Source organism: Cervus elaphus, chromosome 9, assembly GCF_910594005.1.
Source record: "Cervus elaphus chromosome 9, mCerEla1.1, whole genome shotgun sequence".
In the NCBI taxonomy this organism is placed as follows: Eukaryota; Metazoa; Chordata; class Mammalia; order Artiodactyla; family Cervidae; genus Cervus; species Cervus elaphus.
In genome coordinates this window covers 45,078,523-45,103,738 of record NC_057823.1, presented here as the reverse complement: position 1 = coordinate 45,103,738, position 25,216 = coordinate 45,078,523, and the positions used below count along the sequence as shown (strand labels likewise).

At 57.9% G+C, this 25,216-nt stretch overlaps 2 protein-coding genes across 8 annotated transcripts in view; both read right to left on the bottom strand.

Annotated features, from left to right (window-relative positions):
- Window positions 1–107: 107 nt before the first annotated feature.
- Window positions 108–7,448, bottom strand: WDR18 (WD repeat domain 18). Of its 3 annotated transcripts, none has more exons than XM_043912618.1 (10): window positions 7,197–7,448; window positions 6,076–6,186; window positions 4,914–5,047; window positions 4,578–4,719; window positions 3,985–4,128; window positions 3,831–3,895; window positions 3,575–3,699; window positions 3,282–3,448; window positions 2,892–2,960; window positions 108–2,599 (listed from the first exon to the last, which is right to left on the bottom strand). In XM_043912618.1, exons 1-10 carry the CDS (start codon window positions 7,440–7,442, stop codon window positions 2,468–2,470), a joined length of 1,335 nt encoding a protein of 444 aa, XP_043768553.1. In that variant the 5' UTR covers window positions 7,443–7,448; the 3' UTR covers window positions 108–2,467. The 3 variants fall into 3 exon arrangements, with proteins under 3 accessions (XP_043768553.1, XP_043768554.1, XP_043768555.1); XM_043912619.1 differs by lacking the exon at window positions 7,197–7,448 and adding an exon at window positions 6,630–6,797; XM_043912620.1 differs by lacking the exon at window positions 4,578–4,719.
- Window positions 7,449–11,006: 3,558 nt separating this feature from the next.
- ARID3A (AT-rich interaction domain 3A) overlaps window positions 11,007–25,216 on the bottom strand; it is a 35,596-nt gene continuing 21,386 nt past the window's right edge. For all 5 annotated transcript variants that reach the window (XM_043912615.1, XM_043912613.1, XM_043912616.1 and 2 more), the window contains exons 4-9: window positions 22,318–22,390; window positions 19,208–19,391; window positions 18,666–18,913; window positions 16,512–16,793; window positions 14,890–14,988; window positions 11,007–14,465 (exon numbers count right to left, since the gene is read on the bottom strand). In XM_043912615.1, the coding sequence (XP_043768550.1) occupies window positions 14,278–14,465; window positions 14,890–14,988; window positions 16,512–16,793; window positions 18,666–18,913; window positions 19,208–19,391; window positions 22,318–22,390 (1,074 nt within the window). In that variant the 3' untranslated portion in view covers window positions 11,007–14,277. The remainder of the gene's footprint in view (window positions 14,466–14,889; window positions 14,989–16,511; window positions 16,794–18,665; window positions 18,914–19,207; window positions 19,392–22,317; window positions 22,391–25,216) is intronic.

The following is a 25,216-nucleotide window of genomic DNA, read 5'->3' as shown; positions in this document are numbered from 1 at the left end:
GAAACACTCCCCAACCCCTCCGCCAGCCCCTGGCCCCACCATCTACTTCCTGTTTCTGTGGATCTGACTCCTTTAGGGACCTCCAGTGAGTGGAATCAGACAGTGTGTCTCCTTCTGGGTCTGGTTTATTTCACTGCGCATTATGTCCTCGGGGTCCAACCAGGTGTAGAGGGTGTCAGAATCTCTTTTTAAAGCCTGAGTAACATTCCACCGTGCAAAAGGACCACCCCCGCTCATCCATCATCTTTGACAATTTGGCTGTCTCCACTCTTTGGCTGCTGTGAATCACACTGATGTGAACACGGGTGTGTAAACATCTCTTCGAGCCTCCTGCTTTCATTTCTGTGGGCAAGGTACCTGTAGTGGGATTGCTGGGACACATGGTGATTCCAGGCTTAACTTTTTGATGACCCTCCTGACTATTTGCCAGGGCAACTGTGCCCTTTCACCTTCCCACCAACGATGCACAAGTGCTCAGAAGACACCTCCATCATATCCTGACACTTGTTTTTTAAATAACAGCTGTCCTGGTCAGAAGGGGTTTCCATCAACTCAGGCAGTCACCTGAGAATGGCAGATGCAGTCTGCACTTCCCCTTCTGGCAGTGACGGCCCAGGATTCAGGGTCAGGTTGGATTTCTACAGATTCTCAGACAAGCAATAGGAGTACTGACTGTGCTGGGCACCCGCACAGCTGCACACTGGCTCCTGAAGACCCCTCATGAACCAAGGAGGTACGGTTCCTTTGAGTGACAACACAAAGTCTCAGGACCAGGTGTGGCTTGTCCATGGCCACGTGGGGATTTCAGGGAAAGGGGCCAGTGGGCTCCAGCCCTTACAGCCCACCAGGGACCTTCTCTGGACTCTGTGTGGCCTATGGAGGGGGGAAGGGGACCTTCCAGGCCCCCATGGACTGGTGGCAAGGACAGCTCGGGCGAGGCTGGTTGCGCATTGATTGGAAGCTCTCCCTAGGCCCTGCTGGGACCACCTCTTAGGCCTCAGTCATCACAGTGACCACCCCGGGGTGGGACCCCATCATCCCTACCCAGGGGTGCACACCCTCAGCCCCTCAGGAGCCATGAGTGACCAAGGTCCCCTCAGCTGCAGCCACAGATGTCCTGGGCAAGCCAGGAGGGACCCCAGGACCCAAACCAGCAGCTAAAGGTCCACAGCTGTGCCGAGGTGCCCGGAACTTGGCAGGGACAACAGCGCCCCTCCTGCTCAGGGAAGAAGCCTGAGCCAGAGGAGGTGACCCCAGAGGCTGACCCTGCCAGCTCCTGTCTGGGACTCGACCACACAGAAAACAGTACCCAGGTCTCCAGAACCGGCATCTCCTCCCAAGTCACTGAACTACGAGCTGAGTGCAGTGGCCAGGGTGCAGAGAAACACCAGGCAGAGGATGGCACCGCCTGGAAATGGTGCCAGGCAGGCGAGGTGGCCCTAGGCCCCGGGGAAGCCTCAGCCAACCCTGATGCCCTCCCCACCTTCCAGACCCCCTGGAGACCAAGGGGAGAGGTGGGGAACACTGAGCCCCCAGGTCCCCTTCCCCACCCTGCTGCCAGGAATGAACCAGGAGCCCAGAGCCTGCTGGAACCTTATTCTGTGTGGGGTGACTGCAATGTGGAGGCCAGCAGGACTCCTCACCTGATGGCCCCAAGTAAACCTGTCTAGGTCTGAGAGCAAGGTGGGCCATGAGGGGGTTGCAGGGCCCCAGGAGAGGACACCCATCAGCTAAAAGCAGGAGCTGCAGTTACTATGGCACCGGCTAAGTCACATGGATTTTCCAGACCATTAAACAGACTGTCACTTAGGGGCAGCTTTCTGGAAGGTTCCATGGGAGGCTTAGGGCCCAAGTCTGGGCTGGGTTCCAGGTTCCAGCTGGCAGCTAGTGGTGTCCCCGTCTACCCTGCACAGTGTGTATGTATGTGTGGTGCTGGAGGAGGGGAGATTGGCCTCTTTTGGGCCCTTGACACCAAGAACTTTCTGGTCGAGACGACCCTGGCCCAGAACTGGCTGCCGCCTCAGAGTCAGCTGCCCAGAGCCAGGCTGGGGAGACAGGCCTAATGTGAGTACCCTGCTGTCCCTGAGTTACTCTTGCCCCTGGGGACCTGGCCCACGGCCTGGCCCCTGGGAGCTGCACAGGGGCGGCAGGTGAGGGAGCAGGTGAGGACCCAGGCTTCTACTAGTTATGTCTGGGACTCGGACTCTGTGATAGCTGTGGTGAATCCCCCCGGCAGGTCCCACTGCGAGGGTCCTCAGCCCGGCGGGGGCACAAGGAGGCCGAAAGGTAGGATTTCAAGTCTTTTGTTAGAAACAGCAGAGCACCCATGTGACATGGCAGGTCACGGCAGGGCAGCCAGTCAACCCTCGACCGCAACCCTGGTGGGGGTGCCAATCCAAGCGATGGGACCTTGCAGAGAACAGGCTTGGGCTGTGGGCTCTGCCGGCTGAGGGCGAGTCCAGACGTGTCACTTGGTTGGGTGCGTGATGATGCGTGTGGAGAAGTCAAAGAGGTCGCGGTTGATCTTGCGCAGGTTCCGCACCTCGTCTTCCAGCTCAGTCACGCGGATCCGCAGCTGGTCCTGGCCGCCCAGGACATTCTGGGGGAGGGGCGGGGCGCTCAGACTGGGCCGGGGTTTTGTGGGGGGGGGCTCGGACCTCTGCCTTGCTCTGAAGGCCATTGTCCCTACAGTCCAGGATGGTGAGCGGGGGCGCAGGTAGATCCTCTCCAACCAATAGCCTGAGCCAAGCCTGCCGCTAGCAGCCCACCTGAGGTGAGCCTGGCCATCCTGAACCCAGCCCCTCGCCCACCCTGGGCCTCTCCCCTCCAGGCTCGCTCTCCCATCTTTGGGCCCTGCCCCTTCCCCATCTTGGGGTTGCTCCTCCTCCCACCTTCTCCAGCGTGCTGGACATCACCGCCTGCAGCTGCTCCACCCGCTCCAGATAGCTGGGTTCTGACCCCTGAAACACAAGAGCCGAATCAGTCAGCCAGTACCAGGGATGGCCAGGCAGTCAGCTAGTGCCTCCAGCTGGTAGGGACAGGCTGCTGGCCTGGCAAAATGGTTGAACCCTGCTGTTGTTCCAGGCCATTTGTCTCTTGCCGGACACCATCTGGGCGCACTGCTCTGGGCCAGTAGCCAATGCTGGGCACAGGCATCCATCAAGTCCCCTGAAGGGGTGTGGAAGCCCCTGCAGTCCTGTGTGGTTCCGGGGCACAGAGACAGAGGACAGAGCCCAGTCTCAGTGGGAAAGGGTGCCCTGTCCTTGCCAGGTGAGGCATACCTGCTGGTGGAGGCCTAGGCGCAGCATGAGGCCCCCGTGGTGCGGCTCGTCCCCATGTTCTGCACCTAGCAGGTGCTTGTTGAAGTGGGGCAGGGGCAGGCCTGGTCTGAAGTCGGAGCTCAGCATGCTGACGGGTGCAAGCATGATGCAGGCGTTGGTCACGGGGCCTGGGGGTGGGGTAGGGGAGGTGGTCAGGACCACCCTCAGCCAGGCTGTGCCCTCCATGAGGCAGGCCCTGAGTCCTTCCTCTGCCCTGCCTGGGGTTGGGGAGTGGTGGTGGCGGCCACGCCCACCTTTGAGGGTCACCGTCCTGAGGCACTGCTGGCTCTGCACATCCCAGAGGCGAACGGTCTCATCGTGGGAGCCCGACAGAAGCACACTGCCATCCGTGGACACCGACAGGCAAGTCACCTGGTTCCTGATGATGAATGCATCAGCTGGCTCCCAGGATGCTCGGGCTGGGGGCGGGGCAGCAGCAGGACCAGGCCTGCATTTGTGCCCCAGGGCAGCAACCCCCCTCCAACCCCTGTCCCTGCCTGGTCCCCGCACCTGTGCCCTCTGAACACCTTCCCGTGCTCCTGCTCCGGCTGGAAGCTCTTCTCTCTCTGCCCGGGCTGCAGATGCAGGAGGGCAGGTGAGCAGGGGCCTGGCAATGCCTTAGCCCCGAATCCATCCCCTGACCCTGCTGCCTGCAAACACTCACCCAAGTACAGAGATTGACTTGGAAAATGGAGCCATCACTGCCACCACAGAACATGTAATGCTCAGCCAGGTCCATGGTCACGGACAGGATGCCCACGTCAAAGAGTACGGACAGCAGCAGCTCACCTGAGGAGACCTCCCACAGCTGGGGGTGGGTGGCGGTATGAGAGCCAAGGACCAGTTGGGAGGCTGGGTCCCACAGAACCTCCGACAAGCACTGTTGCCACAGGGATCTCAGGGGCTCAGGGACCCCTATCCACCACCTACTTCAGTGACTGTCAGCCCCCAGGCCCCCAGCAGTTCAGCCCTGAATCCCCCAACCAGGAACAAAGACCCGAGGATGCCCTTGAATCCCCTAAGGCTTGGTCAGGAGCCACCAGGAGCAGTGGCCAAGTGGGAATTTCCAAGCTGACACAGGCCTAGACTGTCCACCCTCTGGCCGTCCTTGAGGCTGGAAGCGTCGGGGGATCAAGAGCTGTCTGGAGCCGCTGGCTTGGAGGAGGACATTATGTGCTGGCTCCCTTGGGCCAGGAACTCGCCAGCTGGGCTTGGCTCACATCCACTGCGGGGGACGTGGCAGGGTGAGGGTCCTACCTTCACTGTCTGGTCCAGCGAGGCGGTGGCCACCCGGGCTAGGGGCCCCCCAAAGCCGCAGTGCAGGTCTGTGATGGGGAGGGTGTGGCGAGACCAGACGTGCCGGGGGGCAGGGGTCCGGGAGGGATCTGCCTGCAGCACGCTTGGGGAGGGGTTGGGCGGACCTCAGCGGGCATCTCCACGCCCTCACCTCATCTCCAGGTGGTAGCCCGGCCCCCGGTCCTCCTGGTACCAGCCCGCCTGACCCGGAGCCCCTTGCTTCCCTCCCTCATGGTCAAGGCCTTGCCTGCCCAGAGGCCACAGCTGGACAAGGAGCCACCGGGGCCATGGTGCTACCTGCAGAGGCTCCAGGCCAGCACTAGGCAGTCCTTGCCCCCTGAGACGAAGTGGCTGCTGTCCCCCGTGAACTGCAGGCATGACACGTCCTGGTAGTGGCGGCTCAGGATGACTAGAAGGTTCCCTGTGGACACCTGGGGGGAGGAGAACTGGCTTGGTGGGGGGGCCTGCGAGGAGAGCCTACCCCCACGGCCCCTGCACCAGGGCTTCACAGCTCCTGTGACAAGCTGGTCACAGCCGCAAGTGACCACCTTCTGAGTTGGGGGTGGGGGTGGGGCTCATGCTGGGAACCATGGGGGAGGGGGGAGTTTGGGCTCCAGGAGAGGAGGTCCCTGGTCGCAGGGACACCAGGGAAGGGCTAGGCAGGGGTGAGAGGGCAGAGATGCTGTGGTAGGATGAACTTCGTCACCCAGATAAACGTGTCCACACCCCAACCTCCAAAACCTGTGTCCTCACTTGAATATAGTCTTTGGAGATATAATCCATTCAGATGAGGTCACATGGGAATGAGGTGACCACTGTCTCTGTGAGGACACCTGACACAGACACCCAGGAGCTCATCCCGCAGAGGGGAGGGGAGAAGGCCCAGAGTACAGGAGTCAGAGCCCAAGCCAGAGCGGCCCTGTGGGGCGCCCCCTTGTGGTCATGACGCACGCTGGCCAGGAATTCTCCTAGAGGGTGGGTCCTCCAGGCCAGGCAGCCTCCACCTGCAGGGGAGACGGACCCCAGACTGTTCCCCCATCAAGAAGGTCCAACCACTGGCAAGCCACCGGAACCGTCTAATGATGGTGGACCGGCTGCTGAAATCTGCCCACACCCCCTGCACTGGCCTAACCACAGCAGAGGAGGATCTCTTCCACAGGGTGAGTGCCTCAGTTTCTCTCCCTGCACTTGGGCAAGGCTTCCTAGTTTCAGAATCGTGCAGTGAGGTTTAAGAGCTGGAAGTGAGACTGCCAGCTCCCTCTCCTTTCTGCAACTGGTTGCCGGGCAGGAATCAGGAAAAGCTTTGTCCTGGGACCTTGGACACTGCACTATGCGCAGGAACGGAGGTGAGTGTCCCCCCAAACATAACAACCTGTTGGTGACAACCCGCTCAGTAGTCTGACCAGCAGCCCACCCACAGGTTGAGCCCACCCTCGTGTTTCTGAGTCCCTGGGCTCACCTCCCACAGGTATATGTTCTCTGAGATCCCTGCCAGGACGTAGAGGCCATTGGGTGATGTGGTGAGGCAGGTGACTGGTCCGGGACACATGATCTTCTGCTGAAGTTGGTCCTAGAGACAGAAAAGGCCTCTGAGTTTCATGGGGGAGGAAGCTGGGGAAGGGGCAAGAGACAGCTGGTAAGTCCAGGAGCAGAAAGGAGGTGGGGGTGGGGAGGGAAGCGGGGGAGGGGATACTGTGAGCAAATCCATGGTTCAGCAGAGGGATCTCCTCCAATTGATGCTATGCATTGTTGGGGTGGAGGCCTGTGGAATCTCTTTCGAAGCAAGACAGCACATCTCTGGACTGGGGGTCAGAGGGACCCCTGGGTGTTCAGGTGGGGAAGGCACAGAGGGTCCAGGAGGACCCAATGGCCACTTGGCTTTTGCCCTAGTCCTGCATCACCACTAAAGTGTCGCCTGGGACCTTGAGCCTCAGTTTCCAGATCTCTAAAATGGAACAACTTCTCAAGTTTGTGTGTGGACCACACCAGGAAGAGCCAGAACACAGAACCCACCCAAAGAGATGTCAGCTGGCAAAAGCAGGCAGCAAGCAGCGTCAAGGGCTGCATTTTTAAGTTTCTCTGACCGTGGGCCCTAATGGCAAAAGGTTGCGTCTTTGGGGACGATTAAATGCACTAGACTCCCGAAGTCACCCTTCAGAGGGCTCCCTCTAAGCCTCGGACCTTCACCCTCCAAGCTCAGGCTACCGACGGAACCCCTAATGCAAACTCTTTTCAACTAAATTTCTCGCCTAACGCGCAGGCTCCCGCGCAGGGACCCCAAGGGACCCACTCCGGCCCTCCTGCGCGTGCGCACCGGTAGCAACCCCACCCCCACCCCGAAGCAGCTCCCCACTCTCAGCTCGGCGTGTGCGCGCAGCGCCCTAGCCGCTCGCAATAAGAACGGGCGCGCGACTCCCTACATTCACCGCAAAGACCCCAGACCCGCGCGTGCGCAGAACACCTTAACGGGACTACCCACTCCTACCCCGGCTCAGGGTCCATGTAGCCCCCACCGCCCTTTCCCCCGACCCCTGAGCGCCACGCAGCTCGCCAACGGCGCCCGGGAGCACGCCGCCGCACCTTCCTCTGAAGCTCCCAGGCGCAGATGTAATTCTTGCCCAGCTGTGCGGCCAGCAGGTACTCGCCATTGAGTAGCGCCAGGCCGCGGGGCCCGGCCTGGCCTCCGCGGTACGTGAGCAGGTTGGCGCCAGAGTGCAGCTCCCATACAACGCAGCTCCATAACTGGGCCGCCGAGTCCGTACACACGGCCACCTCCATGGGCGCCGCCATCTTGCCTTCTCCACCGCCCCGGACGTGCGTCATCATCAGCGAGACGCGGGCGACTGCGCCGTGCCGGGTAGAGCGGCGCACAGGTTGCCCGGCTCTCGGCGGCCGGCTGTCCTGCGCGTGCGCACACGCCTCAGCGAGGGGGCTGCCCTAAGATCCAGGCTGAGTTATCCTCCTGCTCCGCGAAAAATAAGGGGTGCCCCGCCTGGTTAGAGCTCTTAGAAGGATACTTCTTCCAAAAATAGATGGCGAAACCAAGGCCTAGAGCCTCCTGAGAACAGTTAGTAGCTTCAGAGCCTGGAGGTCTGGCTTGGTTTGCACTGAGCGCTTTTAGCCAAGCACGCAATTTCGCAGATTATTGTTCTTCTTCTAATGTACAAATACTGAGTACCGACCTCACAGGATCGAGCCATTGCACGTAAAACAGGCTACGCTCCTAACATAACAGGTAGTGATAGTCGTGTCCGACTCTTTGCCGACCCCATGGGCTGTAGACCACCAGGTTCCTCTGTCCATGGGATTTCCCCGGCAAGAATACTGGAGTGGGTTGCCATTCCCCCCTCCAGGGGATCTTCCAGACCCAGGGATCGAACCTATGTCTCCTGCATTGCGGACCGATTCTTTGCCGGCTGAGCCACCAGGGAAACCCCAACAAAACATGTAGCTGGCGTTCAAAACAGCCAGTTAGATGTGTGTTTGTGGACCCACGATCCGCCTCCCCCTGGACCTCCCTTCTTCGGAGGCCACAAAACCCACATTTTAATTTCAGCAACTTGGTGCAGGTCGAACAAATCGTGAGGTCTAGGGAGCACTTAACCTCGTGTCAGAGCTGCCGGCTGCAGGCTGTGTCCTCAATACATTTTAAATAGGGAATTAGTTGCCAACCTTTGAAAACGGAGAATTCGCTCAAAAGTCGCGGTCTCATGCCTGTCCTGGTAGGTGTATCCAGAAGCAATATGGGGACTGGGTTCTGGGTACGTCCCCCAACCCCGCCGCGCGATCTAGGAGGAGAGGATGGGGAGGAGGGAGCGAGCCTTCCTGGAGTAGGCGCGGCGCCGGAGCCGGGGACTCCGCAGGCCCAGGCCCGGCCGCCAGGTGGCAGGCTCGAGCCATTGACCGAGATGCCGGAGGGAGTCGCTCCAAGCGCGGGGGACCAACAGCAACAAGCAGCAACCGGGGGTCGGCGGGGGGCGCGTAACGGGGTGTCAGGGGGACCGGCCTGATCGGGCGGAAGGGCTTCCCTGAACAGGTGTCCTGAAGAGAAAGAGGGACAGACGCGCGAACAAAGGCCTTGAGGCTGACCGTGGAGGAGGGAGCTGGACATGGGGACCTGGGTTTTATTTTATCCTGGGGGGTGTGTGTGGAATGTGAAACTGAAGGACTTTTGTAAATTGGAGAGAGGTGGGTGTCCAAATCTCCAGAAGTTTCCAAAAGGGGAAACTGAGGCAAGTACTACCTAGTCTGAAGATGAATTGGAGCTAGAAACCCAGTTCCTCAAACTTTTTTTGTTCTTAATGTGAATAAGAAAAATGAAACACCTTGAATGCTTATTTACATTTTCTGGATACTGTTTTCCCCAAACCACATCTTTCTTTGAATCTTGGGCATTCTGTGGAACCCCAGTTGAGAATGGTGACACCCTGAAGCTCCCAGGGGTGGACCAAGGTGGCCTTTTTCCAACCACCAACTCAGGGCTTGAACCCGGTCCTCCTTCTGAGCAGTGGGGCAAGTCACTGCCCAGCTCTGGGCCTCAGTTTCCCCAGGGGCCAGTCAGGAATGCTGATTTGAACGCTGGGTTTGCATGCTCCTCTGGGGAGGTCTCCCCTGGCTAAGTTGCCAAGCAACGGGGTTCCAGGAGAAAAGGTGGGCCCTGTAGGTGCGGGTCGCAGGGGGACCCGTTACAAACAGAAGTCGAAGACGTGGAAGCCCAGGCATGGGTAGGCCAGGGCTCCGCTGGAGGGCAGGCAGCTGCGGTGCAGTCCTGGGCCCCCTCCCTTTCCTCCTTCCCTTTCCCCTCCTCCCCTCCCGGGGGACCCAGCTCAGCCCGGCTGATGTGTGAGGTCAGAGGTCACCCCACCCCCAGCCTGGTTCCGGAATGAGGACAGACCAGTTGTGTCAGAAGGCCAGGACAAAAGCCACACTTTGGGGGCCTCTCGGACCACCCAGTCGCCAGACCTCCTTGGTGCCAGCCTGGCGCCCCGTCCCAGATCCACTAACACTCCTAGGCCTGAAGACTTAAGGGTAGGGGCGGGGCAGAACGGGAAACCGAGGCACAGAGGTCTACAGAACAGCTCTGGGTCTAAGCTCCCCAACCCCGTTCTTTATTCCCTACTCGGGTATTGAGTGCCTTCTCTTTGCAGGCTCAGGGTACGCACTGCTCCGTCTCCCGCCCTGCCCACCTGGAGCCGGAGCCTGGGGGAGGGGGTCTTGTGGGTTGGGGGCGGGGACCGGGAACCCAGGCTCAAATCCAGCGCCTAGCCTGCTAAGTGCACTAATGGCGTTGCGGAAGGCTGATGACTCAAGCGAAAGCCCTCTTCTTCGGGCTTCGGGCTGGCTCCCGCGACTCTGCTGATCAGACGTGGTTTTGAGTTTCACCTCCAGGGAGGCTCCCCGGCCTACTCACAGGCACGGAGTGGGAGGCTCCGCGGGGATCTGAGAGGCTGGGGAGGAGGGGGTGGGGCCCGACACCCTCCCTGCTTCCCTCCCCGGCCTCGGGGCTGTGTAACCTCACGGCCTCTGGGCCCCTCTCTGGGCCTCTTCAGAGGAATGAAGATGCTGGACTGGCCGATCCAGTTTGCCCAGAGGGCCTTTAAAAAAAAAAAAATCACTTTTCCTTTACCTCCGTGGTGGGGGAGGGCAGGGGGGCTCTGAGAGACAGGTGGGTTAACCCCTGTCCTCTGAGTTCTGCAGGTCCCCCTGGTTCGCAGAGGCTGGGACCACGTGAATGGGCTATGGGGAGGCGCGTGCACCAGGAGTGAATTGTTTTTCCTCACTCAGCGCAGACTTGGGGGCTGACCCAGGCAGGAGGGACCGGCCCAGGCCAGCCGATGCCGGGGAACCAGGTCGCAAGAGGCCAGTCCTACCCACCATTCGGCCATGCTGACCTTGAGGCCATTAGGTCCTCTGCTCATGGGGTGGGGATGAGAGGCGGATGAAGAAAGGATGCTCAGAAAATGCACACGGGCTTCCCTTCCAGGTGTGTTGAGCCCAAGGGTCCCAGGGCTGAGTCTGACTCTTGGTCTGCTTACTTTGGGTCCTCAGGTCAAGTGTAGAAGTGTGCACTGAACCACAGCCGGAAGTCTGGGGGGTGGGTCAGGGTGGACCCATATGGCTGCCAAGACTGCTTGGGCTCCTTCTGGTGGGTGTGTGGGGGTCCCTACATTTCACCCACAAGGGCCAGGCACTGCTGGCTTGGGGGTGGGCCATCCACTGTCCCCTCCTCCCCCCACCATTGCACCCACTGGAGGACAAGGGGGACGTGGCTTAGTGGCCATGGGGGGCACAGTCCCTGCTGGGGGACCTCACCATCAGGCCCTCAGCCTCCTGCCACCAGGAGCAGAGTAGGGGTGGGGCGACGCCCAAAAAAAACCACCAGAGGAGCAGTTTTCTGTTAAAAGTCAGAAGTGTTTTGTCTTGTTTTAATATTTCATCAGCTTTACAGGGTTACAATTGTCTTAAATATTTCTGAAGTTTAAATACAATCTGCATAATAATGTTATAAAATGTAAACTTTCAGTGTTCCTTTAAATTTCAAAATCACACTTTTTTTTTTTTGTCTTTTTTCCCCCCTTCCTTTTAATACCTGAATATCCTGCAAAAACTGAAATAAATCGTCACGGGCTGCCCTGCCGCAGCCAAGGTACGACAGGCTGAGCCCGGCCAGAGGTAGAGAGTAGTTTTACGTCTTTTTATTGGAAGTTTTTTTTTCCCTTTAACCTGAGTTCAGGCGTGCTCCCCACGCCTTCTGACAAACCCCAGAGAAACTGAAATTTCACAAGTCAGGCATGAAAGGCTGAAGTCGTGTTTGCCAAGAAAAAAATGCAGAAGCAAAATTAAGGGAAAAAAAATGGTGGTGGGCAAAAATGCTAACAGTGAGAAAAGTGACTGTACAAACGCACAACTATTACAAACCAACCCGCCACCCCCGTGCCCGCCCCCCACCCCCGCCCACCCCCAGCTGGACAGCTACAGACCCGCGGCCAGTTTGGAGGTCACAAGGAAGGTTCTAGAAGCAGCCCGTCCACAAGCATCAGCAGAGCAGGGGTACCCCTCGAGCCCCTCTCCACCCTGAGTTTGGGGGCCCCCATCCAAGGCATGCTGCTAAGCCCCACCTGTTCAGGAATGAACAGCACTCAACCCCGGTCCCCCCAGGTTTGCATAAGGGGTGCTAAGTGCACCCCAGAAACCCACACCGATAGGCAGCGGTGGGGCTGGGAGTGTGGGGGTACTGATTGGAGCGACCTAGGCAGAGGCAGGGCCCCTTGGAGGGCGAAGTCCCTCCTGGCCCCGGGACCCCCTGCTATTTCCATGGCCGGTGGGTCCCCCTCTCCTGGGCCCATGCTCCCTCCCCTACAATCATCAGCGTTGCCCAGCACCACAGGCACACCCTGAGTCAGATGCGGGGGATAGGGGGGTTGGCCCATTGCCCGCAAGACGCTCTGTCCCCCGATGCCGGGGCCCCGCTATATACGTCGATGCAACAGCATGCGCGCGTGGGACCCTGAGCTGGGGGCTAGGGAGGTGGGCACCCAGGCGGGGGTTTTGGCATCAAGAGTCAGACCTGAGGTAGAAAGAAACTCGCAGCAGACAACCCCCTCTACAAGGCCGGCAGGAAGCGGGTGGGGGGCAGAGGGCAGCCGCCCACATTCCCAGGGTCAGGTGAGGGGAGAGCAGAGGGAGAGGGGGGTGGCAAACAAGGGGGGCAGATTGTGTCTGGGAACAAAAGGATCCCCCTCCCACAATGATTGTGCCGCTGCAGTGGGAGACGACAGGAGGGGAGACCCTTCCAGAAGCAGGAAGAAAGGCCCAAGCCCTGCCCCACCCTCTCCTGGGAGGGTGGGGGGCGTCAGCGACCCTGAGATACACCAAAGAAATGGGTTCCCTCCCAGAGACACACCTCACCCCACAGGAAGGCAAACCCGGCGAGACTGGGGGCTCAGGACCACCCCCAAGGTCTCCAAGGCAACAAGATGAAACCTGGGTTGGGAGAGAGCAGGCTGCTTGGCGGAGCCCCGCCGCCCCTCCAGGCTCGTTAGGTCGGGCTCCCGGGGTCCAATTAGTTTTTCCAGGCTCACCTGGGAACAGCTGCGTTCTTCCCAGCCCATCCCCACCCTCAGAGGGACGTGAAAAAGCACTGCCGTGCGGGAGGGAGGCACAGCCCCACCCAACACTACCTGGTCCTGAGGACGGAAGGAAACGGCCCAAAAGCGCGCCTGGGCTTAGGGCGGACGGATGTGCAGGCTGCGTGCCACATCTTACCGGCGCCCCCGACCCCAGCTGCATCCCACCAATGCCTGCCTTCTGACCTGGGGAACAGGGTTGGTGGGGGGGTAGGAGGGCGGGCCCCCCCCCCCTCGGCCTGTGTGTAGTTCCTTGAGTCACTGCAGGGCTCCCAGTAAGTATAGAGGGACAAAGTTAAAGAGATGAGAACGGGAGTGGGGTGGGGTGAGGGGGTTCAGGGTGCCATGGCCCCAGAAACCCCGCCCTGAGCTAAGGCCGGCTCACCCCCATCCCCGGACACGGCATCCCCGGACACGGTGTCCCCGGATGGCACCTCCAGACACGGCGTCCCCGGACACGGCACCCCCAGGCTGTGTTCATCCCTGAGACAGGAGCCTGGGGCTGGTGGGGGAGCACCCCCCACCCCAGCAATTTCTCCTTTTGAGTTAAGACTTCAGGGCTCCTGACTGAGGAGCCCAGCCTGAAACACAAGTCCGGTGACATCTAGCATTCAGCATCCCTGCCCCTCTTCCCCCAGGACCCCGCCAAGCACCCCCCAGCCCAGCCCAGCCCAGCCCACACCACCTGAGTTCATCGGCTCTGCTGACTCCAGCCCAGGCATCCAGTGTCCTGGGCCCACTGCACCACAGGAAATGCACAACCGAACCCAAATCAGTCATGGGAAAAATAAAGGGTATTACTTTTTTTGGCCTTTTTTTTTTTTTCTTTTTCAAGTCCAGTTTCCCTGAATGAACACAAATATATAGATATATATATCCTTTTCCTAGGTTTGATTCCTCCCCCAAGAATAAAATAGAATATTTACAAAACAAAACCCCTAAAACCTCTTAAAAACCCTATAGAGTTTGAATTTCACTATTTCTTTTAAAAAAACAACAACAAATTCCCGAAAGCAACAACAACAACAAAATTCAACTGATCTTGGCTCAGGGGTTTCATTCAACACAAGGAGCTGGGTGTGGTGAGTGTGTGACAAACGGACAAAAAAAAAGCAAAGAAAAAAACAGATAAAAATGAAAAAACACAGTGCAGGGATGTATGAGGTAAACAGGATTGGCCTGTTGAAACCAGACACCAGTCCACATGGGTCCACCAGGGCTGCAGGAGAGCCCTAGTAAACATTTGCCTCCCTCATTTCTAATTCCTTTGATATTCTCACAATTCATCTCTGAATGTCCGAAACCTGAGTAATTCAAGTGTTCCTTGGTTTTCCCCTGTTTTATTAAATTTTCTTTATATATATATATATATATATATATGTATATATATTTTTCTTTTCTTTTTGGCGTTAAGCTGTCGCTCCTCTGTGGATACCTCCCCTCCCCACCCGTATCTTCCGCCATCCCAGCCCCTGCTTGGCCCACCTGGACCCCCTGCCCAATCTGGCAGGTTCCCAGGGTGGGGAGTGTTGCGGTTAAGGCAATGAGTTGTTTGAGGTAGATGTGGGGGGTGCAGACATCCCTGCTGGACCTGCCTGGCTGCCTGCACTGCTGCTGCTGCTGTTGTTGGTCCCGCTGTTTCCTCCCCGGCTGCTGCTGCCGCCTCCACCTTTGCTGGGAGCGGAGGGTGGCGTGGGGGCCGGTGGCTGGGCGAATAGCACTCCTGGTGCAAGGACAGGAGGAGAGACAAGTCGTGGAGAATGTAAAAGGTCACATGACAGGAGCGAGCGATTCCTGAGCGATTCCCAGCAAAGTCCCTCTCTCCCAGGACACCACCACCTCCTCAAGCCTCCCCTCATGGGGTCTTTACAGAAACAGAGCTGTTCTATGTCAACATCGCCACCTGGTGGCCTACAGGAGTCATGGGTCTGACCACATTATTTTTGAAGTACACAACACGTGATATGACCATGCTGAGCACTTACTTAGTACTTGCTGAGCACCTGCCTAAGTATAAGACACAGACTATCGCTCACACTCTAGTCTCATGAGGGAAGAGCTCTGGGCTCAAGCCAGCCACACCCGAGGGGCAACCAGGACTCTGGAAAGACATGGTCAAGGTGGGCATGCGCGCCAGGCTAGCCTACCTGTGTACATGATTCCATTAATCTCTACTGACATGCTAATACTGTTGCTGCCGTTGGTGCTGGTCAGGTTCGCAGCCGAGTCCTGGCGGCTCTCGGAGGCTGTGGGAAGAAGAAAAAACACCCTTTGTCACCATAAACCAGCCCCCTTGCAATGAGCTGTATCATGTGGGTCATCTCCACCAGATGTGAAGCTTCACAGAGCTTCAGACCTGATCTCTCAGCAACACACACAGTAGGCATTAAATACTTATTGAGTAAGAATGTATTTGTCTCAAATTTGTTTTTTTGCATGATTATAACTCTTGTTTTCCCCTAATAATTAAAAAAAAATTTTTTTTTCTTAAATTTCTTGGCTTCACTGCAAAGCAGGTGGGATCTTAGCTCCTCAACCAGGGATGGAAGTCTCCGTGCCCCCTGCAGTGGAAGTGGAAAGTCTTAGCCACTGGACTGCCAGGGAAGTCTTTTTCTAATAATTTTTATTGGAGTTTAGTTGATTTACAGTGCTAAGTTTTTCAGGTGTACAGCAGGATTACAAGTCTTAAGAAGTGTGTTTGTGCTCAGTCACTCAGTCATGCCTGACTCTTTGCAACCCTATGGACTGTAACCCGCCAGGCTTCTGTGTCCATGGGGATTCTCCAGGCAAGAATACTGGAGTGGGTTGCCATTCCCTTCTCCAGGAGATCTTATCAATCCAGGGATCGAACTTGGATCTCCTGCATTGCAGATTCTTTATTGTCTGAGTCACCGGGGAAGCCCAAATCATGTCATTCTTTTTAATGGCCAGAGTAGTCCAGCCTTGGTTCATTCATTCCCCTACTGATGGACACACTAGGGACATCGTGCAAACATCTTCAGTGAACATCCTTGGACACTGAGTTTCCTAGAGCCCTTGCATCAGCTCTGCTTTAGATACCAAGCAGAATCACCCAGTTCTGGGGCAAGTACATCTTCTATCTTTAAAAAAGATTCCCCCTTGGACTTTCCTGGTAGTCTAGTGGTTAACACTCCATGCTTTCAATGCAGCAGGCACAGGTTTGATCCCTGGTTAGGGAGCTAAGATCCCACATACTCCGAGGCACAGCCAAAAAAAGACTGCCAAGTTGTCACCTGTTTACACATCCACCAGTAGGACCAAGGGGGCCCATTTCCACCACATCCTGACCAACATTTGATATTATTAAACTCTGATGGATGAAAAATGGAATCCCCTAGTTAACTTGCAGAGCCCCAAAGAGATGGAGTTAAACAGTTTTTCCTACTAGTTTATACGTTGTGTTCCCCAGGTGACTCAGTGGCAAAGAATCCATCTGCCAATGCAGGAGCCACAGGAGACATGGGTTCAATCCCTGGGTTGAGAAGATCCCCAGGAGGAGGAAATGGTAAACTACTCTAGTATTCTCGCATGGAGAATCCCATGGACAGAGGAGCCTGGCAGTCTATAGCCCAAGAAGTTGCACAGTTGGATACGACTGAGTATGCATGATGAGTCCCAGCTGCCCATTCCTTGTACTGGTCTGTTTACCTTTTGTTCTTTTTGATCTGTAGGCACTCTTTACATATGTTGGCTATGAGGCCCTTCTCTTGTGCAAGAAGCACAGAGGGTCTGAGTGCCGGGGTGGTACCTTGGCTGTTGATCCGGATGCTCATAGGCAGCTGTGCTGTCATGGCCAGGAAGTTCTGCTGAAGTGCCCGCTGCATCAGCCGCTGCTGCTCCTCTGCCACCAGGGCCATCTTCTTCTCGGGAGGCTCCCCAGACTCCAGTTTCTCCCGAAGCTGCTCCAGGGCAGCCGCCTGTGCTGCCACGGCCGCCTGGGCTGCTACTGCCTGGGCCGCCACCACGGTGTGACCTGCCAGGGAGACTGGCAGGCGGCCGGGGACTGTGATGGGGATGGCTGCATCCTCCTCTGGACAGGAGAGAAGAGGAGTTGGTGGCCAGAAGGGAATGGAGGTAGCTTAGTCCCTGCCTCCCACACAAGGCAGGAAGGTGCCTCCTTGAATACCTCCCCTGATGGGGTGCTCACTTCCTCTCAAGGGATGAAGTGGACAGGTTTTGGAACAAACACAAGTGCTAAGAGCCTTTCTACTCTCAGGCTGACATCAGATACCACCATAATGGTAACAATACTAATGATAGTTACAGTATACAGTACTGCTTGGCATCATTAAGTAGTATCATACAGAGACCATAGTAGCACATGTTACATACACATACAATATTAATTACAACCAGAGCTCACCACATCTTGTCTAAAGCACTTAATGTGAACCATCCCATCAACCCCATTTCTACCTAGACACCCTCTTCTCCACTTTACTGCTGAGAAAACCAAGGCTCAGAGAGGATGGATAACTTTCCTGAGGCCACTAGGCTGAAGAGAAGTTGAGCTGAAATCAAACGCATGCAGCCCAAGCCCAGAACCAGCTCTGGACCATTCCCCTCTCCAGCGGTTGAAACAAACAACCCCATCATTCCCACTCACTGGTCCCACTATGACCCACTCTCTCTTCTCCCAATTCTTCCTCTTGAGTCTCTCTCTAGTGGCCGGAGACTGCCTCTCCAGGATGGACCCCATTCCAACTTCTGCAGTTGCCAGCCCCTCTGCCCTGGAGTCTCTGCAGCCATCTCTGCTACTCTTGGTTCCAAGTAGCCCCTCGGACCCATTACAACCATCTTTTCCCAGCTCCCTCATGAGCTCCATTGGGTTCGGAGCTCTCTTTTGTCCCCCACTGTCCTCCTGAGCTCCAGCACAGGGCTCGCAGAGAACGGATGCCTAATGACATTCACAGGTATGGCTGTGACTCCCCGAGGCTGGGGCGGGGTAAACAGAGGCCCATAGAGGTTGGAGGGAGCTGACACTGGCGAGATCTCTTTCACCTTAGATCTGACCAGCCCTGAATTCTCAGGGTGCTGGGAGGATCATCCTGGATCCCTGGGCTAAGCCTGTGACGTAGGGAGTCCCAGTTCGTGTGGCAGATGAGAAACGGGACCTTGGACAGTGCACCAGCCTGCTTGAGGCCAGGCCACCACATGAGCTGTTGTGATTCTGTGTTAGGAAGGATTCAGAGGCTCGATGATCAACTGGTGATATCTGCCACGGATGGGGTCTAGGGTGTTGCACGCTGCGCATTTTACACACCCAAGGTCCCCAACAACTCCACAAAGGTATAATCTCCTGCACTTTACCCATAACAAGAGCTAGGCTCAGAAAGGGCCAGTGAGCACTGAGCAATAGCTCCAAGGGTGGTTGGTTACAGTCAGTTTGATGACCCACACTGGGACCGTGTGTTCAGAAGAATTCTAAAGTTCAAAGGGAAGAGAATACAGTGATCAACTAGCAATGTCTGTCACATCAAGGGACTAGAGATAACCACAGGCAGCAGCCTGGACAAATGCTACAGTAAAAGAGTGATTAATTAGCAATGTCTGCCACAGGCAAAGGATAGGAAAATTGGGCATGGTTTGCCTTCTCCGACTTGGCATAGAATTGGAGGTAACAACTATTGATTTGTGATATACGCCAAGGGCACAGGTTTAGGGGAAACAAATTGATTAGAGATGTCTGCCTGCCATGGGCCAAGGTTGAAGGAACAGCAGTTGACTAGTAATGTCTGCCACAGACGTACCACTGGTGGGTAGGTAGCCCTCTTCCACACCCACTTTGGGGCCTATCTTGACTTGGTCACCCAGAAAGGGAAAGAGACATCCCCATCCCTAGGTCATACTGCCAGGCTAAAGCAGAGTCATGATCAGGCCCCAAGCCCTGCGCAGCCCTCACCTTTCTTGATCTTGGGGGCTGGGGTGATGGAGCTGCCGTTGGTGCTGGCGGCCAGGCCCAGGGAGGACACAGGCAGCTTGGGCGAGGACAGCATGCTGTGAGCCCCGCCCGGCGAGTAGGCAAAGAGGGAGCCCCCAAAGCTCTGGCGCCGGCCCTCCCTCCGATTGCTGTCGATGGCTGCCTGGAGCTCGTTGGGGTTGCTGAGGCCACGCTTCTCACACTCGTAGGGGTACAGGTACTTCATATACCTGTGGGCAGGGACAAGAGGCAGGATGGCACTCAGGACACCTTAGGGGTCTGCATGAAGCCAAGCCCCACCTCCCTGCCTGGATGCCCACTGGTCCTCTGGGCCCCTGTCCTCACCTATGCTGTTCCCTCTGTCACGATGCCTGTCCTGCAGCACGTCCCATCCCCATGACCACCACCTGCTAATCCTTGAGCACTCAACTGGCAGGGCCTAAAGGCCGGGACTTTCCGTGACCCCCTGCTCTGTGGTCCTTTCTACCTAGGGTCCTTTCTGCCTAGCGTGAGCGGGCACTTACTGGGTGCGCAGTGTGAAGGCAGCGCTGGTGATGGACGTGGGCAGGTTCAGTCCCTTGGTGATCTCCCGCCACAGCTTCTTGTTGATGACCTCCACCAAGCCGCCCTTCTCCGTCACCAGCACGTACAACATAAACAGGTCGAGTACCTGCTTCGCCATGATGGGGATGCGGTTCACAGGTGTCCCTGTGGAGAGGCGGGTGCTGTCACTTGAGGTGGCGCCCAATGCATCAGTGAGAGTGGGTACCCTTGGCACAGTTGACCCAAGGCAGCTGGCCCTCTGGAGGGCTGCCCCTGGCATTATAGGGGGTAAAGAAGCATCCCTGCCCCAGCCAGTGTGGCACCCAGCATCCGCTGGGGGCAGGGTCACTGGGTCAGACCCCAGCTTGCAAGAGCCCCGAGGCGGCTGTGTCTCAGTATTTCCATCAGTGATCTGGGTTCATGCTGCTCATCTGGGGATGAGGAGGTGCTGCAGGGCCAACCTGGGGGCCCAGCATGAGAAATACAGCCTCTGTTATTCTTTCTACAACCGACAGCTGCCAAAACAACTCCGCCGTGTTCCCCAAGGCCGGCTCCCTCCAGGTCCCCTGGGGCTCTGCAGTGGGGAAGCACGGCTGGTTAATCCACTTTGCAGTTTAGATAGCAGAGAGATGGGCCAGCCAGGGGAGAGGGGCCCCTCCCTGCAGACAGGCCTTCTCCCCACTTCTGCCCACCCTGATGGTCTGAGCCCCTGAACATGTGCCTCCCAGCCAAGGGAGCCCCTAGGTCTCAGTCAGTCTGCCTGGCACCTTTCTGGCTGACGGTGGAGAAGCCCCCAATTATACTTCTCCCCTGGGCAGTGAAATTACAGGTTTACTCTCTGTGGCCCCCACACTATCTTGCTCACATGAAGTACCCCCACCCCATGCCCAGCCTGGCATACAGCAGGTGTCAGTAAACAGTGAAGGCAGCTGGGCCCCCATCCAATCGCAGCCCTGAGGGCAGGCCTGCCCTCCCTGCAGAGATGGAATCTGGCTCCCGCTCCCTCCGCCCCCACCATGGTGCTCTGGACCTGGGACCCTGGTTTCCACTCCCCACTCCCCAGCCCCAGCGGGACATCTCAGAACCACCTCCTGCCAACCTTGGCTGCTTCCTAAGTCGCCAAATCCCCAAGGAACAAACACAGCCTGGCGGAGGTGGAGTAAGATGGGCCTCAGATCCCCCCACTTCATTTTCCAGCCCAAGGAGAGAGACAAGCAACACCAGGTGTCAGTGGCACCCCCAGCGCCCGCCTGGCCCACCCGGGATGCTGAGTTAGGCTCTGAGTTGGGCTTCTCCCGGGACCCCGGGCCCTGGCTCAGCAGCAGGCGGATGTTTATAGAAGACGTGGAGCTGGGTGAGCACAGAGAGGCATTGATGGAGGCGGGCAGGGGGGTGATAAGGAAGGGTGGAGAGGTCGTCAAGGAAACAGCAGGAGGGTGGGGTGCAGGCAGGGCCCCTCCCCCACTTCTAGCCCTGGAGACTCTGGAGAACCATCCAGTTAGAGACTTTTTGACTTTGTGATGGGGGCAGGGGAAGCGGGAATTACTTTCCCCCTGAAGTGACGGGAAGGGGCTTGTGGGATGCAGGACGTGTTATCCAGATTCTCAGCCCCAAAGCCCTCCATCCCAATTATAGACAGGAGGGTTCAATAGGAAGGTGGGAAAGCAGGGCCTTGGAGCTGGGTTCTGAGGGATGCATAGGAGTTTGTTGCTTCCTGTCCTCAGGAGCACCTGGCTTGGTGAGGGAGGCAGGGCTGGACACAGACCCTGAAAGTCTGAGTGGCCAGGAGCTGGGGCCTCAGAGAACCTGGCCTCACTGACACCCCACTCCAGAGCAGCTCAGCATACTCCCTCCATGCCTCCAGGACACCAGAAACCCAGTCTTAGGCAGAGTGGATGGGCTTTGGGCCTAAGGGCTTGGAGCCCCATGGTTGGGGGTCAGTGGGGGGCTCTGGTAGGTGTGGACCGGGCTGATAAAGGGTGGGGTGGGAGCTCTCTGACTGCACAGGGGGCAGCAGGCCTGGCTGGGCTGGAAGATAACTGGGCTGGGCTGGACTCCTCTACCCCGGTACAGGAGGGGTTAATGCGGAGGCCGCAGCCCCCTCCCCTTTCATCTCCTTCCCTTCCGGCCTGGGCCTGTGTTTACAGAAGCTGCTAGCAGGGAGAGGCAGGCAGGGGCCCTGGACAAAGAAGCTGCCAGGCCCCTGCAGCCCATACCGGCCCCACCCCTTCCTGCCTCTCCAGGCCTCAGTTTCCTTCCCTGAACAGTGGGGGTATGGGGGTATCAGGGAACTGAGCCCACACTGCAGTGGGTACTCCTAGGATCTGCATCTGGCTGGAGCTCTGAGCTGGGGGCAGGGGGGTACTGGGGGTCCTCTGGGCCTGGCTGTCCCTGAATGCCCCCTAGGCCTGGCCTCTGTCCCTGGTCATCTCCTGTTTGCAAGGCTGTGTCTGGCATCTGCCAGACCCCGGGGGTGGGGTTGGGGGGCAGAGGTGGCTCGGGCCTGGTACCCTGTCTTTGCATAATAACTGTGGCCCTGGCACTCAGCACATGTGGGCACTGACCACCACACGGCAGGGGGTGCAGGTGGCCCATCTCACAGACTGAGGAACTGAGGCCCCAGGTGGGAGCAGGGACCCAAACCTCCCACCAATTGCAGCAGCAGGAAGGCCAGTCTCCAGTCTGCCAGGAGCTTCTGCCCACCACCCAGCGCCTGCCCTCCTGGGAATCCAACCCTGTTCCCCACACAGAGGCTGGCCTGCTGTGGGGGATCCTGGGAGCAGCAAGGTTTGAGGAAGCCTGCACTGTCACTTCTGGGTTGGGGTCTCAAGACCCTCCCCCCCACCCAAGGACATACCCCTTATACTCTCACAGCTGTGCCTCCCCAACCAGACCTGCAGGGCTGGGCCTCCTCTGTCAGATACCCATGGCAGGACGGTGCCTCTTCTCTCAGATGCTTGCCACCATGGCAGGGCTATGTCTCCTCCTCAGACATCTCTTGGATGCCTCCAGCCATGGGGAGCTCACTTTCTGACACATCTGCCCCAGGCTGTGGCCAGCAGGGCCCATCCTCCTGGCAGGCAGACCTCACCTCGCTTCTGCATGAAACTGAACAAGTCATCCAGGAACTCCTTCCTCTTGGGGTCTGCGTCCAGTTCGTAGAGCTGTGAAGGCAGGGAGGGGATGGGTTAGCGGGTGCCGGAGCTGGCAGAATGTTCACGTCACCTGGAAAGTTAGTTGAGGGGACTGCCAGTAGGAGAGCCAGCAGAGGGGCTCAGCCCTGGCCCTGTCCCTGTCCCCCAGCATCCAAACATCTGCCGAGGTCCCGCTGAGCAGGCAGCAAGAGCCTGCCGCTGCCATCAGACAAAGACACTGAGACATTGTCCTGGGGCGGTGTAGCAGTTGACCACACGCTCAGCTTAAACCATGGATATTTATTTATTCCTGCCTGGTTCTGAAGACCAGCCATCTGGAGTCAAGGTATGGCTCTAAGGGGGATTCTTCCGTCTCTCCCAGCTTGCAGGGGCCCAAGTGTCCCAAGCCTGCAGCTGCACCACCCTGGTCTCTGCCTCTGTCTTGCGTGGCTTCTTCCTGGGGATTTGTCCAAAGTCCCCTCTTCCCATGGGGCACCCACTCACTGGCTCAGGGCCATCTCATCCCCATCCTTAACTGCTCACACCTGCAGATACCCGACTCCTGCGTCATGCTCTGATCACAGGTATGTGCTCAAGCTGAGTCTTGAACATATAATTTTGGGGGACACAATTTGTCTCACCCAGACTATTGCCACCATGAGGGTGGTGGATGTCTGGCACTGTCCACCAAGCCAGTGTGTATGCTCCTGCAGGGCACAGAGGCAGGCCTGGGACAGAGTCAGGACTCTGAGGAGCTCTGTCCTGCACATCCATTGCCTGGGTCCACCAGTTATGGAGGTCTGCGGTATTTGCAGGGCAGGGTGTCCTAGTCTCAACTGTCAGCTCCCAGGTGCTGGTGGGCAGGGAAGCCAGTAGAGGTAATTAGAGAGCAAAGCTTGGCGGTGGGGGGCGGGGGGAGGTGGGGGTTGCTGAGGAGGGGCAGTGCAAATAGCAGGCTTCAAATTAAGCTCTAGGGAATGTGCCCCCGTGGCTGCCTGGACACAGGGCGAGCAGGACTGTGGTGGGGGGCCTTGAAACCACCAATTAGCTCCAGCTGGGATAATCCGTCATCAAGGCCTAAGAACAGGGTAAGGCCCAGCTCCCGTGGCATGGGACATCCCTGGGCCTGGGAAGGCAGGGTCCTCGGGAAGGCTACTGTTAGCCATCTGGCCCCTCTCTGGGCCTCAGTTTCCTAGTCTGTGCAGTGGAGACAATGCGGGGACTGAAGGGAACAGGCTGGGAGAGCTAGGAGTCCAGCCCTGGGTGGTCTAGGCCCGGCCTTTGTCTCCACCCTGCCCAGCCAGGCCGGCCAGCTGCATTCCTGCACTGATTTATGGTGGCCAGAGGCATGCACCCATCCGGGCCCCTCTGCTGTCCCCGCCCCAACCCCCACTCCAGCCCACACAGCCCCCAGCACTGTGTGGGCCCCTCACCCCTTCCTCAGAGCCCGTGATTCACACCCTGGTCTGGTCTCCTGTCTGTCTGCCCAAGGAGTTTGTCTGTTTTTGTTTCTGGTGTCTAAAACAGGGCTGAGCACACAGCAGTTGCTTAATAGATGCTCGTTAAGTGAACCCTGATTGCTCAGCTGCGACATGGGCCAGGCTGGGCAGAGAAGACCAGAGTGACTTGTGGGGGTTCATCCTCAAATTTCCATCCACCCAGAACCTCAGGACTGGACCTTGTGCAGAAACGGCATCTCTGCCAACGTCATTAGTCATGATGGGTTTTCACAGTAGGACGACTGGGGTCCTTATGAGAGGAAGACAGGCAGACACATGGGGAGATGAGGCAGAGACTGGGCTGATGCGGACACAGGCCAAGGGACGCCCAGAGACCCAGGAGCTGGAAGAGGCGGGAGGACTCGCCTCTGGAGCTTCTGGAGGGAGCAGGGCCCTGCCATGGCCTGACCCTGGCCACTAGTTCTCCACGACCAAGATCTCTGTAGATCTAAGCCTCCGGTGTGTGGCCAGTCGTCCCGTCCAGTCAGCTGTCATACCTGCTCCAGGAAGCTCACATGGGGTTCACCCAACCTCAAGCCTGTCTTGACAAGGGGCAACACTTCCTCCTGTAAGATTCAAACCCCAGTGGAGGGGGGGCCCTTCATGCAGGGAGGCCCTGCATGAACCCCGTCCTTTCCAGGTCTAGCCCCCACAAGAGATCAGAGCACCCCTCCTGCCTCAGTTTCCCCATATTTCAGGGACAGTGGTTGATAAGTACAACAGCTTCACCCAGCACTCATGGCACCATCAGGATGCCCGTATTCCAGGTGGGCAAACGGAGTTTCAGGGCAGAGACCAGCTGCTTGCACAGGCGGCCCAGCTTAGAGGGGGTCCACTCACTAACCCCCAGGCCAGACAGTGGGCGGCAGTGGTGGCATGGCCAGACCCCCACGGGGCCGGGGCATTATGAGAGGCCATAAAGGGGGTGGGCAGGTCCCCAGGCAGACGGCAGAGGGGGCAGCTTTAATGGCTGTTGCTGTGGGCAGCCGACAACAAAGACGGGCAGTAAAGGCCGCCTAGCTTTATGGGGCTCTGGCCCCAAGTTCCGCACCCCTGTGGGGTGTGTCCTGCCCTGGTCAGCTGGCCAAGGCAGCCCACCAAGCCCCAGCCAAGGGGGAGCTGTGGACAGTGTCCGCCCCCTCCCCCGCCACCATGAGCTGCTGGGCCCAATTACCTGGTCTCACAAGGCTTTCAAGCCACATAGCTGGGCCAGGACACCTCCCTGGCCACGCCCAGGCCTCCGGCCCACCTGGGTCCTTTCCGGAGGGCCCAGGAGGTGCTGTCATGCCTAGAGCTGCAAACCCAGGCTGGAGGTTGGGCAAAACCTCAGGAAACCCCCCTGGGGCTGAAGCGGGAG